Source organism: Mobula birostris, chromosome 6 (genome assembly GCF_030028105.1).
Source record: "Mobula birostris isolate sMobBir1 chromosome 6, sMobBir1.hap1, whole genome shotgun sequence".
Lineage (NCBI taxonomy): Eukaryota > Metazoa > Chordata > Chondrichthyes > Myliobatiformes > Myliobatidae > Mobula > Mobula birostris.
Window position 1 is genome coordinate 20300114 of NC_092375.1, and position 18006 is coordinate 20318119.

Below are 18006 nucleotides of genomic sequence, written 5' to 3' on the forward strand. Positions count from 1 at the left end.
CTGCTGCATTCACCAGCAACTTTGGTGTGTGTTGCTTGAATTTCCAGCATCTGCAGAATTCCTCTTGTTTGCGTTTTTAAACTTACCATGAAGTCAGTTTTGGAAAAAAATGCCATAAGGAAATTATATTGCTTCAGATTTCCACTTTCATAAACAGAAAAAAACTATGCAATTGTGTCATTTATGCCTTTCAAAAGGAATGCTTGAATACCAGACATCTCCAATGAACATGAATTTAATATACTCTTGTTTTGTGTTTAGTGATTCGTCCAGTGATTATTCGGACTGGACAACAAACGCAGGAAATAATCTTCAACCACCCAAAAGACCAAGCAGGCGACGAGCTCCACGCTTACTGAGTAGCTCCGATGATGAACAGGATGATAAAGCCAATGAACTTTGGAATAAAAAAATAAAGAAACCCAAAGGAAGACCACGAAAGGTAGCAGTAACCTATAGTGGGTTTAAAAAAAAAAAAGACCCCCCCAGCATTTAAAGAAGTAATATATTTTCTGTATTGGCAATATAAGCCAGAGCAGGTATGAAACTGATATGACAGCTATGCTGATAGTGATGAGTAGCTTGATGCTCCTGCATTATATTTAAAGTGACATGCAGTCACTTAGTTAGCATTTCTAAGGGCATCATGCCAGTTAAAATATTTGAGCAAACATATTGTACATGATAGAAATTAAATTGAAATAGTTTGAATACGAATGCGAATATTTTCCTGGAGTGGAACACCAAAAGGAAGAAAGGTCATCAAGGGTAGACAGTAATCCAAAACTGTCATAATCAGAACAGCCATGTTCTTACGGGATGGAGGAGTGAGCTTGATGGACCAAGTGGTCTACTCCTAATTTTGTGTTTGTTTTTGTGTTAACATGAGTTCTTCCTGAATTATATTGAAGGAACCAAAAATGTATACTCCAATGAGTTCTTTAAACTGAATCTATCTTTCTGATACTGCTCTACCTACATACATTAATGGCTATGTAATGTCACAACTGTTATTACCATGGCAGTATATAAAACAGGGGTCCCCAACCTTTTTTGCACCGCAGACTGGTTTAATATTGACAATATTCTTGTGGACCGGCTGACCGGGGAATGGGGGGGAGGGGGCGTTCAAGTAGGGTTAAACTCACCTCAACATGTCTTTTACAGTTAGGGTTGTCAACTTTCTCACTCCCAAATAAGGGAAAAAGTAGCAGTCAAATACGGGACACTTGTGTTTACCCCAAGAAAGACTACCATGACCATGAAGCCTTGCGCGTGCACCTGTGTGCACATGCGTGACGTGCGCATGTGCGTACGTGCCGATTTTTTTTCCTCACAAATCGGTTTTGGCTTAATCTTCTCGACTATACATACATTATTTCTACTTTATATAGGCTGTGTATTTATCATATCATTCCTGCTTTTACTCTATGTTAGTGTTATTTGATATGATTTGGCAGGATATTTTTTTGGGTCTGAGAACGCTCAAAAATTTTTCCCATGTGAATTAATGGTAATTGCTTCTTCGCTTTACGCCATTTCAACATGAAAGGTTTCATAGGAACGCTCTATCTTAGCGGGGGAAATACGGGACAAGGGCGATCCCGTATGGGACAAACCAATTTAGCCCACTATACGGGATGTCCCAGCAAATACGGGACAGTTGGCAACCCTATGTTCAAGTTCAACAGTGCGTGACAGGGAGTGAGGAAAGATGCAGCTGACTCATATCGTTTCCTTGAGACCCAGTAGCACACCACGGCCCGGTGGTTGGGGACCACTGATATAAAATATTACAGGTCGACCTTCACTAATCTGACTACCTGTAATCCGGTTCCTTCGATAATCCGCACTGATTTCAAATTTTCCGTGCAACTGTGATCTCAAATTTTCTGGGCCACCGTACCAATCTGCTGCGCATTGTTTTGGTTGCGCTAGATCTGTTCATGTGTTGGCACGCTCTTGTAAGCACAGACAGGAGAGTCCTGTTTGTTTTCCTGCACTTATTAATATAATTGGCATGAGGCGCGGCTGCCCGGCACCCGCCCCTCTCACCCACCAGCGGTAGGGGAGCTGGCGCGTGCTGGGTCGGTCCGCCTTCTTATCCGCCTGCCGGCAGTCGCACACTGCCCTCCAGCGTCACCTGGTGGGTGCTCCGTTCTCTTCTGCCTACGACCTCAGATCAGATGTGGTGACCTGCTAAATTTAAGCATATTACTAAACAGAGGAAAAGAAACTAATGAGGATTCCCTCAGTAACTGCGAGTGCAATGTAGTCTTTGGGGTAACTGCAGGTCTGTGTCTTTGCTATCGCTTAGCTCACGCTTCAGTGCTGGTAGTGGGTGCGCTTTATTTTTTTGCCAGTGGGGAGGGGGGATTGTTGCTTGCTGCCGCTTACACACGGGAGGGAGGGGAGCAGGATGGGGGAACTTAGGGGTTTTAACATTTAACCGTTCATCCTTTGGGGCACTCCTCTGTTTTCATGGATAGTTGTGAAGAAAAAGCATTTCAGGATGTATATTGTATACATTTCTCTGACATTAAAGTGAACCTTCGAATCCTTTGATATTTTAAAGGTATGATGAGGTGGTTAGCTGTTGCTTAATGTGATCCTTCTGTAATTTGGCATTTTCACTAATCTGGCACTCAGGTCCCAATGGCGCTGGATTATAGGAGATCAACCTGTAATTAACTATTTCAGAATCGGAATCAGGTTTATTATCACTGGCATGTGACGTGAACTTTGTTAACTTAGCAGCACCAGCAGTTCAATGCAATGCATAATACAGAAGAAGAAACTAAAGATAATAATTAATAAATTAGTGTACATATATTGAATAGATTAAAAATCATGGAAAAAACAGAAATACTATGTATTAAAAAAAGTGAGGTAGTGTCCAAAGCTTCAATTACCATTTAGGAATGGGATGGCAGAGGGGAAGAAGCTGTTCCTGAATCACTGAGTGTGTGCCTTCAGGCTTCTGTAACTCCTACCTGATGGTAACAGTGAGAAAAGGGCACGCCCTGGGTGCTGAAGGTCCTTAATGGACACTGCCTTTCTGAAACACTGCTCCTTGAAGATGTCCTGGGTACTTTAGTACTCAAGATGGAGCTGAATAAATTTACAACCCTCGGCAGCTTCTTTCAGTCCAGTGCAGTAGCCCCCCCCGCCCCCCCCCAAATACCAGACAGTGATGCAGCCTGTCAGAATGCTCACCACAGTACATCTGTAGAAGTTTTTGAGTGTATTTGTTGAACCTCTTCAAACTAATGAAGTATAGCTGATGTCTTGCCTTCTTTATAACTGCATTGATATGTTGGGATCAGTTTAGATCCTCAGAGATCTTGACACCCAGGAACTTGAAACTGCTCACTCTCTCCACTTCTGATCCCTTGTGTGTGATCCTTCGTCTTACCCATCTGGAAGTCCACAATCAGCTCTTTCATCTTATTGACATTGAGTGTCATGTTGTTGCTGCAACACCACTCCACTAGTTGGCATATCTCACTTCTGTATGCTCTCTCGTCACCGAGATTCTACCAATAATTTTGCTTCGTCAGCAAATTTATAAACAGCAAATCCATAATCATTATTACATTTAGAAGATTGTTTAGTTTGCTAATTGAGCATGTTTCTAATAATATGACTTGTATTTGTTCTTGTAATGCAGAAACCAAATCTTCTACCAACTGGTGATGGTTCAATATTAGAGGAATGGCATCCACCAAAGTGGATTACTGACACTGTGCCGCGCAGATCACCTTATGTTCCACAAATGGGAGATGAGGTAAGGATGATAGAAAAAAAAAAGACTATAATCAAGATTTCTTTTGATGATACTAGAGTTTTGAAGATCATTAGGTTTAACTATTAAGAAATTATGACATTTTGAATACGTTTTTTGGAATTTTATGGGAAAAAATGTTTAGGCAGCCATCTCATCTATATTCTGAAATTTAATTTGTCTTTCCTTGGTGGCACTGTGGCTTCTTTTACTGACACTTGCACCTTCATGTTCTTGGTAGTTTACTGGTCAGATCTGTTGGTAGCAGTAATTTGTTTCCAGATTTTTGTAATTTAGAGTCATAGTGTATCACAGCATAGAAACAGGCTCTTTGCCCATTTTGTCCATAGCAACCTTAAATGCGGTCTCTGTCATCTTTTTTTATTTGCTTAGAACGGGGTTTCCCTTCCTCCAGTATGGATGCTCACCTGCATCTCCTCCATTTCCTGAATGTCTGCCCTCACCCCATCTTCCTGCTGCCTTAATAGGGATACAGTTCCTCTTGTCATCATTCACCACCTGATAAGGCTCCACATTCATCACATCGTTCTCTACAACTTCCATCATCTTCAATAGGATCAAACTACAAAACTCATCTTTACCTCTCTCCACTCTTCACTTTCTGCAGGAATCACTCCCTCCATGATTCTCTTGTCCATTCATCCCTCCCCACTAATCTCATTCCTGGCACTTATCTCTGCAAGTGGAAAATGTGCTACACCTGCCCGTCCACCTACTCCCTTGCCTCCATTCCGGGCCCCAAACAGTCCTTCCAGGTAAGGCAACACTTCACTTACGAATCTCTTGGGGTCATCAACTGTATACAGTGCTCTACATTGGTGAGACCTGATGTAGATCGGCAGACCTCTTTGTCAAGCACTTTTACTCCGTCTGGAAAAAAGCAGAATTTCTCAATAGCTAACCATTTTAATTTAAATCCCCATTCCCATTCTGACATTTCTATCCATTGCCTCCTCTTCTGCCATGATGAGGCCATTCTCAGGTTTGAAGGCAACACCATCATATTCCTTTTAACAGTGGCTAATCCAGATATTGGAAATTTGGAGAGGAGGGGATTTCAATCAGGTCCACTGCCTGAGGGTAAAAGGCAGGAGCAGTTAGTGGCAATGTAATAGAGCTTTGACCAGCTGTCAATCAGTATTTGAGATTAATTGGTAAAAGCAAGTTAAAGGAAAGCAGGGCCAAGCACAGTGGCTGCGTCTGAGTGGACGTAGTCAGAATGGTGACCTTAAGGCTTTACCTCTTCAAGGCTTCACCGAGGTAGAGATGACAGGCAGGATAGTGTAATGTTCCTCTTGTAGGATGTGGAAAGGCAGGGAGATCTCCAGTGTCCCTGACTGTACAGCTACTAGAGGTGCATCCAGCTGCAGCTTCTGCCATACTCTGTTAAGGAGTTGGAGCTGGTACTGGGTGAACTCGTAGAGGAAGTCAAAGAGGGGTTGTCTACGGAGTCTCTGTGGGTGGAAGTCAAGAATAGGAAGGGGTCAATAACTTTTTTCTATAGACCACCCAATAGTAACAGGGACATCGAGGAGCAGATAGGGAGACAGATTCTGGAAAGGAGTAATAATAACAGGGTTGTTGTGGGAGATCTTAAATTCCCAAATATCGATTGGCATCTTCCTAGAGTGAGGGGTTTTGATGGGGTAGAGTTTGTTAGGTGTGTTCAGGAAGGTTTCTTCACATGATATGTAGATAAGCCTACAAGAGGAGAAGCTGTACTTGATCTGGTATTGGGAAATGAACCTGGTCAGGTGTCAGGTCTCTCAGGAGGAGAGCATTTTGGAGATAGTGATCACAGTTCTATCTCCTTTACCATAACATTGGAGAGGGATAGGAACAGACAAGCCAAGGAAATGTTTAATTGGAGTATGGGGAACTATGAGGCTATCAGGCAGGAACTTGGAAGCATAAATGGGAAACAGATGTTCTCAGGGAAACGTACAGAAGAAATGTGGCAAATGTTCAGGGGATATTTGTGTGGGGTTCTGAGTAGGTACGTTCCAATGAGACCTGGAAATGATGGTATGGTACAAGATCCGTGGTTTACAAAGGCTGTTGTAAATCTAGTCAAGAAGAAAAGAACAGCTTACGAAAGGTTCAAAAAATTAGGTAATGATAGGAATCTAGAAGATTATAAGTCTAGCAGGAAGGAGCTTAAGAATGAAATTAGGAGAGCCCGAAGGGGCCTTGAGAAGGCCTTGGCTGACACGATTAAGGAAAACCCCAAAGCATTCTACAAGTATGTGAAGAGCAAGAGGATAAGACGTGAGAGAATAGGACCAATCAAGTGTGACAATGGAAAAGTGTATATGGAACCGGAGGAAATGGTGGAGGTACTTAAATACTTCAGTATTCACTACGGAAAAGAATCTGGGCGATTGACTTTAGAGCGGACTGAAAAGCTTGAGCATATAGGCATTGAGGAGGAGGATGTGCTGGAGGTTTTGGAAAGCATCAAGTTGGATAAATCTCTGGGACCAGATGGGATGTACCCCAGGCTACTGTGGGAAGTAAGGGAGGAGATTGCTGAGCCTCTGGCGATGATCTTTGCATCATCAATGAGGATGGGAGAGATTCGGAAGGATTGGAGGGTTGCGGATATTGTTCCCTTATTCGAGAAAGGGAGTAGGGATAGCCCAGGAAATTATAGGCCAGTAAGTCTTTCTTCAGTGGTTGGTAAGTTGATGGAGAAGATCCTGAGAGGCAGGATTTATGAACATTTGGAGAGGCAAAATATGATTAGGAATAGTCAGCATGGCTTTATCAAAGGCAGATCGTGCCTTACGAGCCGGATTGAATTTTTTGAAGATGTGACTAAGCACATTGATGAAGGTAGAGCCGTAGATGTAGTGTATATGGATTTTAGCAAGGCATTTGATAAGGTACCCCATGCAAGGCTTATTGAGAAAGTAAGAAGGCATGGGATCCAAGGAGACATTGCTTTGTGGATCCAGAACTGGCTTGCCTACAGAAGGCAAAGAGTGGTTGTAGATGGGTCATATTCTGCTTGGAGGTCGGTGACCAGTGGTGTGCCTCAGGGAAATGTTCTGGGACCCCTACTCTTTGTGATTTTTTTTATAAATGACCTAGATGAGGAAGTGGAGGGATGGGTGAGTAAATTTGCTGATGATAAAGGTTGGGGGTGTTGTGGATAGTGTGGAGGGCTGTCAGAGGTTACAGCGGGACAGTGATAGGATGCAAAACTGGGCTGAGAAGTGGCAGATGGAGTTCAACCCAGATAAGTGTGAGGTGGTTCATTTTGGTAGCTCAAAAATGGCAGAATATAGCATTAATGGTAAGACTCTTGGTAGTGTGGAGGATCAGAGGGATCTTGGGCTCTGTGTCCATAGGACACTGAAAGCTGTTACACAGGTTGACTCTGGTTAAGAAGGCATATGGTGCATTGGCCTTCATCAATCATGGGATTGAGTTTAAAAGCCGAGAGGTAATGTTGCAGCTATATAGGAGCCTGGTCAGACCCCACTTGGAGTACTGTGCTCAGTTCGGGTCACCTCACTATAGGAAGGACGTGGAAACCATAGAAAGGGTGCAGAGGAGATTTACAAAGATGTTGTCTGGATTGGGGAGCATGCCTTATGAGAATAGGTTGAGTGAACTCTGGCTTTTCTCCTTGGAGTGACGGAGGATGAGAAGTGACTTGATAGAGGTGTACAAGATAATGAGAGGCATTGATCATGTTGATAGCCAGAGGGTTTTCCCCAGGACTGAAATGGCTAGCACGAGAGAGCATAGTTTTAAGGTGCTTGGAAGTAGGACAGAGGAGATGTCGGGTAAGTTTTTTACGCAGAGAGTGGGGAGTGTGTGGAATGGGCTGCCGGTGATGGTGGTGGAGGCGGAAACGATAGGGTCTTTTAAGAGACTCCTGGGTGGGTACATGGTGCTTAGAAAAATAGAGGGCTATGGGTAAAGCTTAGGTATTTCTAAGGTAGGGACATGTTCAGCACAGCCTTGTGGGCTGAAGGGCTTGTATTGTGCTGTATGTTTTCTATGTTTCTTTGTTTAACTGGGGATCATTTGGGAGGCTGAAGGAGTGATAGGACATATCAGGAGGTAATTTCATCGAAGGTGTAAGACACAGGAAACTGGGTAACAGGAAGGGGAAAGGGGTTAAGGAGCTAGTGCAGAGTACTCCTGCGGCCAGCCCCCTAAACACCAGGTATATTACTTTGGATACTGTTTTGTGGGGGTGGGGAGAAGGTGACCTAACAGAAGAAAGTCACAGTGATCAGGTCTCTGACACTGAGTCTTCCTCTGTGACTCAGATGCGAAGTGTGAAGTAGAGACATGCTACGCTGATAGGGGATTCGTTAGTTTGGAGAATGGACAGGAGGTTCCGTGGGCGAGAATGAGATTCCCGGATGGTATGTTCCCTCCCAGGTGCCAGGGTCTGGGGTTTCTCAGATCAATTACTCAATATTCTTAAGTGGGAGGGTGAACAGCCAGAAGTTGTGGTCCATGTAGGTACCAATGACTTGAGAAGGATGAGTGATGAGGTTCTGCATAGGGAGTTTAGGTGCTAATTTAAAGGGCTGGACTTCCAGGGTTGTGATCTCAGGATGCTGCCTGTGCCACGTGCTAGTGAGGCTAGAACTAGGAAGATTGTACAGTTTAATACATGATGAAGGAGTTGGTGTAGGAAGGATGGCATAAGATGTTTTGGATCATTAGTTTCTCTTTCAGGGAAGGTTGGACTTGTACAGAAGGGATGATTTGTGTCTGAACAGGAGGGGGACTAATCTTCCCACTAGGATATTTGTTAGTGCTGCACGTTGGGTTTAAACTAAAGTTGCAAGGGGATGGGAACCTGAGTGCCAGAACAATTAATGGAGAGGTTGTGAAAGCAGATGTTGCTAAGACCTCAAAGTTAGGAATCAAAAGGTTGAGCATGGTGTGACAAAATCGAAAAGGGTGAAAACAGGACTGAAAGTGTTGTATCTGAATTTGCGCAGTGTATGGAAAAAGGTGAACTTGCAGCATAGTTGCAGATTGGCAGGTATGATGTTGTAGGAACTATGGCTGAAAGATCATAACTGGGAGCTTAATGTCCAAGGGTGTACATTGTTATCAAAAGGGTAGGCAGGAAGGCAAGGGGGCAGTGTTGCTCTGTTGGTAAAAATTAAATCAAATCATTAGAAAGAGGTGACATAGGGTAGGAAGACATAGGGTAACTCTCATCTTCTCACCTGCCTATCTCTGCCCCTGGTGCCCCTCCTCCTTCCATTTCTCCCATGGTTGGCGCTCCTTCCTATCAGATTCCTTTTCCAGCCCGCTACCTTCTTTACCTGGTTTCTTATTTCATCCACCAGCGTGCCCCCCCCCCCCCCCGGTACTTTTGCTCTTCCCACCGCCACCTCATTCTGGCTTCTTCCCCCTACCTTTGCAGTCCTGATCAAGGGTTTTGACCCAAAACTTGGGCTGTTTATTCATTTCCAAAGATGCTGCCTGATCTGCTGCATTCCCATAGCATTTGGTGTGTGTTGCAAGCAGAAGGTACATTTGTCTTAAAATATTTTTATTTCTGCTCAGTGTCTAATAGTAATATTTGTTTTCAAGTGTTTTGTCAAGTCATGGTAATTATATCTGTGCCCATGATGAGAGAGATACAATTTTGCCCCCCCTTCCAGCACTTGATCCACAGTACTGCAGGTCACAGTTCTTCCAAGTATACATCCAGGAACTGCTTAAATGTGGTGACTGTTCCTCCCTCTATTCCCCTTTTAAGCAATGTATCCTAGAGTCCTACGATCTCCTGGAAACATTTGTCCTTGCTTCTCCAATTTTTCCAACTGGTCCAGATCCTGCCGCAAGGTTTGATAGCCTCGCTGTCAACTACACTTCCAATCTTGGTGTCATGATTCCATAGATATTTGCATTTAACGAGCAGTTCTACTGGTCTACCAAATGAATTGGCCATTGAGTGATCAAAGATGTGGATAAGACAATCAAGCACACTGAACAGTAGCCTTTGTGTTCCTGCTTACAACTTTTCAGCAGCTGGCTCTACCTTCACGCTCCTTTTCCTCCACCTTGCTTCAGTCTCTCAATGCCATCCCTTCTGTCACTTCCCTGGCTCAACCTATATATCATCCTTCATTCCTCTCCAGCCACCAATAGCTTTGGACTCCTGTCTTGTTATGTTCCTAGCTCCTTTATTTTTAATACTGGCCATCTCCCCTCTCTGCTAATGTTGACAATTTCTTTTCCCCTGTGGATGCTACTCAACTTAATTTTTCTCATTTTTGTTTTCAGAATTTAATTTAATTTTTATTTATTTGATTTTTGTTTAGAGATACTGCGGAACTGGCCCTTCTGGTCCAATAAGCTGATTTTTGTTAATTAGAATGATTAACATTCATTATAATTTGTGTCCTTTTAGTCCTCAACTTCCTTTAAAATGAAAATGTTCAATCCCTTGACAGGAATACTATAAAGTGTGCCATGAATTAATAGATTCTATTAATGACTTAATTTTCAGGAAACAGTTGCTGTGTCTCTTTCTGAAATACAATGTCTTCCATCAAATTACCTGGAAAATTATTTATTTTTTGAAAATGTCATAATACTTTGTACATTGAGCATTATTGGTTGGATTTGTTTCAACAGGTTGTCTACTTCCGGCAAGGTCATGAAGCTTATGTTGAAGCTGTTAAAAAGGCTAAAATATACACCATCAGTAAGCGCAAACAGCCGTGGCACAAGATGGAACTTAGGGTAATACTGAACAATGAATTTGTGAATTGAGTCAAATTTTATTTCCACAAGTATGTGAGTAATTTAATTTGTGGAGTTTCAGTGGTTGTTGTGTTGTAATTCCATCATCTCTCTATCAACTTTCAAAGCTGAAGTCCGTCTGATACAAGAAGTGCTTTGGTTGGTGTTTCCTGTTTTGATGTGAGCAAAGACCATAAGATATAGGAGCAGAATTGGGTTATTTGGCCCATTGAGCCTGCTCAGCCATTTGATCATGGCTGATCCATTTTCCCTCTCAGCCCTGATCTCCTGCTTTCTCGCCATATCATTTCATGCCCTGACTAGTTAAATATCTATTAACCTCTGCTGTAAATATACCCGATGACTTGGCCTCCAGAGCTGCCCTGTGGCAATAAATTCCACAGATTTACCACCCTCTGGCTAAAGGAATATCTCCTCATCTCTGTTCTAAACAGGTCCCTCTATTCTGATGCTGTGTCCTCTGGTCTTAGGCTCCCCCACCAAAGGAATCCTCTCCATATCCACTGTACTGAGGCCTTCCAACACTAGATAGGTTTCAATGAGATCCCGTCTCATTCTTCTGAATTCCAGTGAGTACAGGCTCAGAGCCCTCAATTGGTCCTCATATGGTAACACTTTTAATTCCCGGAATCATTCTCGAGAACTGGCTCTGAGCCCTCTCCAATGTCTATACACCCTTTCTTAGATAAGTATTCCAAAACTGCTCTCAATACTCCAAGTGAGGCCTTCCAGAGCTTTATAAAGCCTCAACATTATATCCTTGCTTTTATATTCTAGTCTCTCAAAATGAATGCTAACATTGAATTTGCCTTCCTCATCACTGACTCAACCTGCAAGTGAACCTTAAGGGAATCCTGCATGAGGAGTCCCTAGTTCTTTGGCACCTTTGATTTTTAAATTTTCTCTTCATTTAGAAAATAGTCTACGCTTTTACTTCTGCTACCAAAGTGCATGTCCATATACTTACTGACACATTATTCCATCTGCCTCTTTGCTCATTGTCCTAATCTGTCTTAGTCTTCTCGAGCCTCCTTGCCCCTCCACTTGTCTTTGTATTGTCCACAAACTTGCCACAAACCCATCAATTCTGTTATCCTAATCATTGACATATAACATAAAAAGAGTCGGTCCCAACACAGACCCCTGTGGAACACAAGTCACCAGCAGCCAACCAGAAAAGGCTCCCTTTATTCCCAATGTTTGCCTGATACCAATCAGCTAGTGCTCTACCCATGCTGGTATTGTTCCTGTAATGCCATGGGCTCAAAGCTTGTTAAGCAGTCTCATGTGTGGCACCTTGTCAAAGTCCTTCTGAGAATCCAAGTACACAACATCCATCAATTTTCCTTTGCCTATCCTGCACGTGATTTCTTTAAAGAATTCCAACAGATTTGTCAGGTAAGGTTTCCCTTAAGGAAACCATGCTGACTACAGCCTATTTTATCATGTGCTGTGAAGTACCCCAGAACCAGACCACCCACCCATAATTTCCTTTCTTCTGTCTCTCTCCCTTCTTGAAGAGCGGAGTGACATTTGCAACTTTCCACTCCTCTGGAACCATGCTAAAATCTATTGACTCGTGAATGATCCTTACTAATGCCTCCAAAATCTCTTCAACCACCTGTTTTAGCACACTGGGGTGTAGTCCATCTGAACCAGCCTTCAGACATTTGAGTTTCCCAAGAACCTTTTCTCTAGTAAAGGCAACTTCATTCATTTCTGCCTCCTGACACACTCAAGCTTCTGGCATACTTCTCGTGTCTTCCATAGTGAAGACTGATGCAATGTACTTATTCAGTTTGTCCACCATTTCCTTATACCCCTTACTACCTCTCCAGCATCATTCTCCAGCGGTACGCTATCCAACCTTGCCTGTTTTTTTACTCTTTTTAATAAGTGAAGGAACGTTTGGTGTCCTCTTCAATATTTTTGGCTAGATTACCTTCATTTTGCATCTTTTCCTCCTTAATGACTTTAAGTTGCTTTCTGTTGGTTTTTAAAATCTTCCCAATTCTCTAACTTACCACTAATTTTTGCTTTATTATATGCCTTCCTTTTGGCTTTTATGTTGACTTTGACTTTCCTTGTCAGGTACAATGGTGTCATCCAGCCTTTAGAATATGACTACTTTGCGATGTATCTATCCCGTGCCTTCTGAATTGCTGCCAGAAACTCCAGCCATTTCTGCTCAGTCATCATTCCTGTTAGAGTCATCTTCCAATCAACTTTGGCCAGCATCTCTTTCATACTTCTGTAATTCCCTTTACTCTACTGTAATACTAATACATCTGTTTTCAGCTTCTCCTTCTCAAATTGCAGGATGAATTTTATCATATTATGATCATTGGTCCCCTAAGGATTCCTTTACCTTAAGCTCTCTAATCAATTTCTGTTCATTGCACAACACCTAATCCAGTATTGCTGATGCCCTGGTGAGTTCAACTTCGAGCTGCTCTAAAAAGCCATCTTGTAGGCATTCTTCAAATTTCCCCCCTTGGGATCCAGTACCAACCTGATTTTGCCAATCCCTCTGTTCTTGAAATCTCCCATGAATATCATTACATTGTCCTTTTGAAATGTCTTTTCTATCTCCTGTTGTAATTTGTAGCCCATATCGTTGCTGCTGTTTGGCCTGTATATAATTTCCATCGGGGTCTTTTTACCCTTGCAATTTCTTGGCTCTACCTACAAAGATTCTATACTTTTGTTCCCATGTCACCTCTTTCTAAGGATTTCATTTCATATTTTTTTTACCAATGGAGCCACCCCACTCACTCTTGCTTACCTGTCTGTCCTTTTGATACAATGTGTATCCTTGGATGTTAAGCTCTCACCTATAATCTTCCTTGAGCCACAACTCAGTGATGCCCATCACTAACTGTGCTACAAATTCATCTATCTTATTCCATATACTGAGTGCATTCAAATATAACACCTTCAGTTATGTGTTTATCATCCTTAATATGTCCAATATATACTTTCTGTGGTAATTGGAAAATTCTAGTATTGTTTGGTGCTGGGAAGTCTTGAACCTATAACTATGTACTTTCTAGGATTTGAGCAGTTGGCACTTTTATGACATTATTTCTATTTTAAATAGGATCAGGAATTTTTGAAAATTGTTGGGTTAAAATATGAAGTTGGCCCTCCTACACTATGCTGCCTCAAGCTTGCCTTCATAGACCATGAAACAGGCAAAATTATGGACAAATCATTTTCAGTTAAGTATGTTATCCATATTTGTGCTCTTGATTAATTGCCTTAGTTTAACAATTTATGCATAAATTTATTCGACTGTATTTCTGAAATTAATATCACAGATAAGGATCTCACTAAAACAAATTGAGAAGATTGCAATATTAGTTCTCAACTGTATTTGACCTCCCATTATGAATCTATCTCTAGCTCTCCTATACATTTTCTGCTCTCTGTTTTCACAAGTGTGTCTAAGATGATGGTTAGAGATTGCTATTTCTTCTCTTGTCACTCTTCAGTTCCCTAGTAATTTGTTTTTTTTAAACAGGATAAACTCCACCAGCATTTCTCCTTTTATGTTTAACTCCTTGTCTCTCATTGCCATCTATTTTTGTAAAGGTATATAGAACATTTACTCAGAATATTTCCTTTAATATGTTCAATAGACACGTTTCATAGTTAATCAGTCCTCCATATGTATTTTACTTGTCAATATTTTTCCCTTGTACTCTCTGCATTTCTTTACAGTCTCATCTTTGAAATTTCCAATATTTTAAATTTTCAGGTTTTCAGTATTAAAAAAAGCTCTGTGTTGGACTTGAGCTTTCATTATTTAAAATATGCTATACGATGCTTATTATAAGGGTTTTTTGGAGTCAATGACAATAAATTATTTTCAACTGATCATTTATTTAGCTTGTCTGAATATCACTACATTTTCTGCACAATATAGATTTTTAATACTGGGCTTACTACAGTTATGAAATGTTGCTCTTTAGGGATATGGCATATGTTTCTATCTGTTGGTGAATTGAGATTCATGTAAGTCAGATTTAACAAAAAAATGGTCTTCATATTCTTCTTATGATGTGTCTGTAACATATTATAACCTCTAAGAATTTCAATACGATTAATCATACCACTGAAACGAGGAAACCTGCAGATGCTGGAATTTCAAGCAACACATAAAAGTTGCTGGTGAACACAGCAGGCCAGGCAGCATCTCTAGGAAGAGGTACGGTTGACGTTTCGGGCCAAGACCCTTTGTCAGGACTAACTGACAGAAGAGCTAGTAAGAGATTTAAAAGTGGGAGGGGGAGATTCAAAATGATAGGAGAAGACAGGAGGGAGAGGGATGGAGCCAAGAGCTGGACAGTTGATCGGCAAAAGGGACATGAGGGGACCATGGGACGGGAGGCCCAGGGAGAAAGAAAGGGGAAGGGGGGTAAATCCAGAGGATGGGCAACAATGGATGGGGTATGAGGGGGAGCTGGGGCACCAACGGAAGTTAGAGAAGTCAATGCTCATGCCATCAGGTTGGAGGCCACCCAGACGGAACACAAGGTGCTGTTCCTCCAACCCGAGGGAGGCCCTATCCCTACAGCAGAGGAGGCCGTGAACAGACACACCAGAATGGGAATGCGACATGGAATCAAAATGTATGGCCACTGAGAGATCCTGCTTTCTCTGGCGGACAGAGCGTAGGTGTTCAGCGAAACGGTCTCTCAGTCTGCGTCGGGTCTTGCCAATATATAGAAAGCCGCATCGGGAGCACCAGATGCAGTATATCACCACAGACTTTAATTCCATGTCCCATTCCCATTCTGACACGTCCATCCATGGCCCCCTCCACTGCACAGATGAAGCCACACTCAGGCCGGAGGAACAACACCCCACACTCCATCTGGGCAGCCTCGAACCCGATGGCATGAACATCGACCTCTCCAACCTCCGTCAATGCCCCACCTCCTTCCCCCCCCCGCCCCCCAGCCGCACCGCATCCGCCACTGCCCATCCTCTGGGCCCCCCTCCCCAGGCCTCCTGCCCCATGATCCCCCCACATCCCCCGCCCCCGCGAATCAACTGTCCAGCTCCTGGCTCCATCCCTCCCCCTCCCACCCCCAAATCCCCCACCAGCTCCTCCCCCAGATAGTCCCTACGAAGGGCCTTGGTCCGAAATGTCGACTGCACCACTGTATCATTGCCTGAGAATATATAAAATTATACATTAATCTCTTGGTGAATCTAAATACTGCAAATTGGAGATTAGATGTTTTATATTCCAGGTACCATGACATGCCAGATGTGATAGATTTTCTTGTTTTACGTCAATTTTATGATGAAGCAAGAAAAAGGAATTGGAAAGCAAGTAAGTCTTATTTGTTAATATCATTAATTATGTCTTTCCCATAAATGCTAACTGAGTGTTTCTATCTTTTTCTGTTTTTCCCAAGTTTTATTCATTCCTTTCTCCAATTTTAATTTTTCTTAAAAATTATTCCACCGTCATATAAAAGACCAATTCCACAACAGCCCCCTATTGTCCTTATGTATGCAATTCTTCAAAAGCTACTTTGTCAGGAAATGAACTGAGGCAATCTGTGATCTTCAGGCCTTCTGTATTCTACTTTACGGAAGTCCTTACAATGCAGTTGTGGCATGTCAGTGAATCCACTTGGCATTTATATTATGTTAATTGTGCAATATTTTGTGTTGGAAGTCGTGAAGCTCGGACCAAGTGTGGGAATTATAACATGTCAAACATTGAACCATTAGGCTACTTAGAACGTGATTAATTAGAGTTAGCAAAACCTATTTTAACACGTACTCTCAAGTTATGTATCGTATTTTAAAGGTATCTGTTGAATATATAATGCAGAAATGAAATTTAGTTCACTTTGCCTCTTCTATCTTCTAATAAACTTGGACCCAATCTGAGCTACTTTTGAATAGAACAATGGTTTGTGGGAATTGCTAGGTTCTGCTCCCATTGGAATCTAATTGTATGCTTTTAGGCAAGCTCTGGATCTGTACTGAAAACTGTTCTGTTTATCACCTTATTTTAAGATGTCTTGCTTTAGCGATTCATTATTTTGTTGCCTCAGATGACAAATTCCGATCTATAATAGATGATGCTTGGTGGTTTGGGACAGCATTGAGTCAGGAGCCGTTCCAGGCAACATATCCAGATAGTCATTTCCAGTGTTACACTGTTTGGTAAGTTGGAAGAAACCATATATGAACTCCAAAGCCTATTCCTGTTAAGTGTAAAGCTCAAAAGGTTTTAATCTGTAGTAACAAGTGTATCATTGTGAAAGTTTTCTGATAAAGCCTTTACAAAAATAAAAATCACAATTCAAAATAATCCTCAGAATAGGAAATAAAGTTGTAGTGAGCAGTTGGTTCCTAAAGTTTAATTTCAAGGAATAGTACTTTTGAATTATGTAGATAAATAGTAAAGAAGGATGAATTGCCCAGAAGTTGTACACTTGCTATATGCAGTCAATGGCAAAGCAACCTCCTATCTCAGTTAGCCTGTTTTGCTCACTTCTCCCCACCTGTGACAATCATTATGGCTGACAGCAGAGGTCTGGACACAGCTCAGAAATCAGGATGTTGCCTTCAGATCAGGGGATAAGACAGCTCTCAGGTCAGCAAGATCTGTGCTTTCCCGCACCATCAGAAAGTCAAAATGGAGTTATTCACAGAGAATATATGGCCATTTCTGTGACACCAGAGACATGAAGTGCATGTGGCAGGACATTCAAACCATAACAGACAACAAGTCCACTCCGAGTCAACAACAGTGAAGCTTCTCTTCCTGAAAAGCTGAATGTCTTTTATGCTAGGTTTGGTGCACGGAATGATGTGTTGGTGAGGAAGGCTTCCCTCCCCCTGATGAGCAGGCACTCTGTCTGGCTGCAGCAGATGTGAGGAAGACCCTAGCCAGGGTCAACCCATATAAAGCTGCAGGGCCAGATAACATGCCTGGTTGGGTGCTGAGGGGCTATGCAGCCCAGTTATCAGAGGTTATAACGGTCCTCTTCAAAATCTCTCTGGATCAGTCCACTGACCCACTTGGGCTTTAAGGTGGCCACCATCATCCCGGTGCCCAAGAGAGTGACAGTAACCTTTCTCAATGACTACTGTCCAGTGGCTTTGACCTCAATAATAATGAAGTGCTTTGAGCAGTTGGTTATGGGTCGCATTACATCCCATCTTCCTGTTACATTCCATCCTTTCCAGTTGGCTTATTGTGTAAATTGGTCCATTGATGATGCCATAACCTTTGCTATCTGTCCCACCTGGAAATTGCCATCTAATATGCCAGGTTGCTGTTTATCAACTTCAGCTTAGCATTTAATATGATTATTTCTTAGAAGCTGGTGGGTAACCTGTCCTCTTTGGGTGTCAGCAGGTCTCTTAGTAACTGGATCTTAGACTTCTTGACAGAAAAGCCAGTCCATCAT

The 18006-nt window shown here is 42.3% G+C and overlaps 1 protein-coding gene across 4 annotated transcripts in view; it reads left to right on the forward strand.

Annotated features, from left to right (window-relative positions):
- Window positions 1–18006, forward strand: part of LOC140198843 (bromodomain and WD repeat-containing protein 1-like) — a 157488-nt gene that overhangs the window by 102715 nt on the left and 36767 nt on the right. For all 4 annotated transcript variants that reach the window (XM_072259976.1, XM_072259973.1, XM_072259974.1 and 1 more), the window contains 6 exons: window positions 262–442; window positions 3671–3787; window positions 10433–10540; window positions 13662–13786; window positions 15823–15905; window positions 16642–16753. In XM_072259976.1, coding sequence (XP_072116077.1) covers window positions 262–442; window positions 3671–3787; window positions 10433–10540; window positions 13662–13786; window positions 15823–15905; window positions 16642–16753 — 726 coding nt within the window. The remainder of the gene's footprint in view (window positions 1–261; window positions 443–3670; window positions 3788–10432; window positions 10541–13661; window positions 13787–15822; window positions 15906–16641; window positions 16754–18006) is intronic.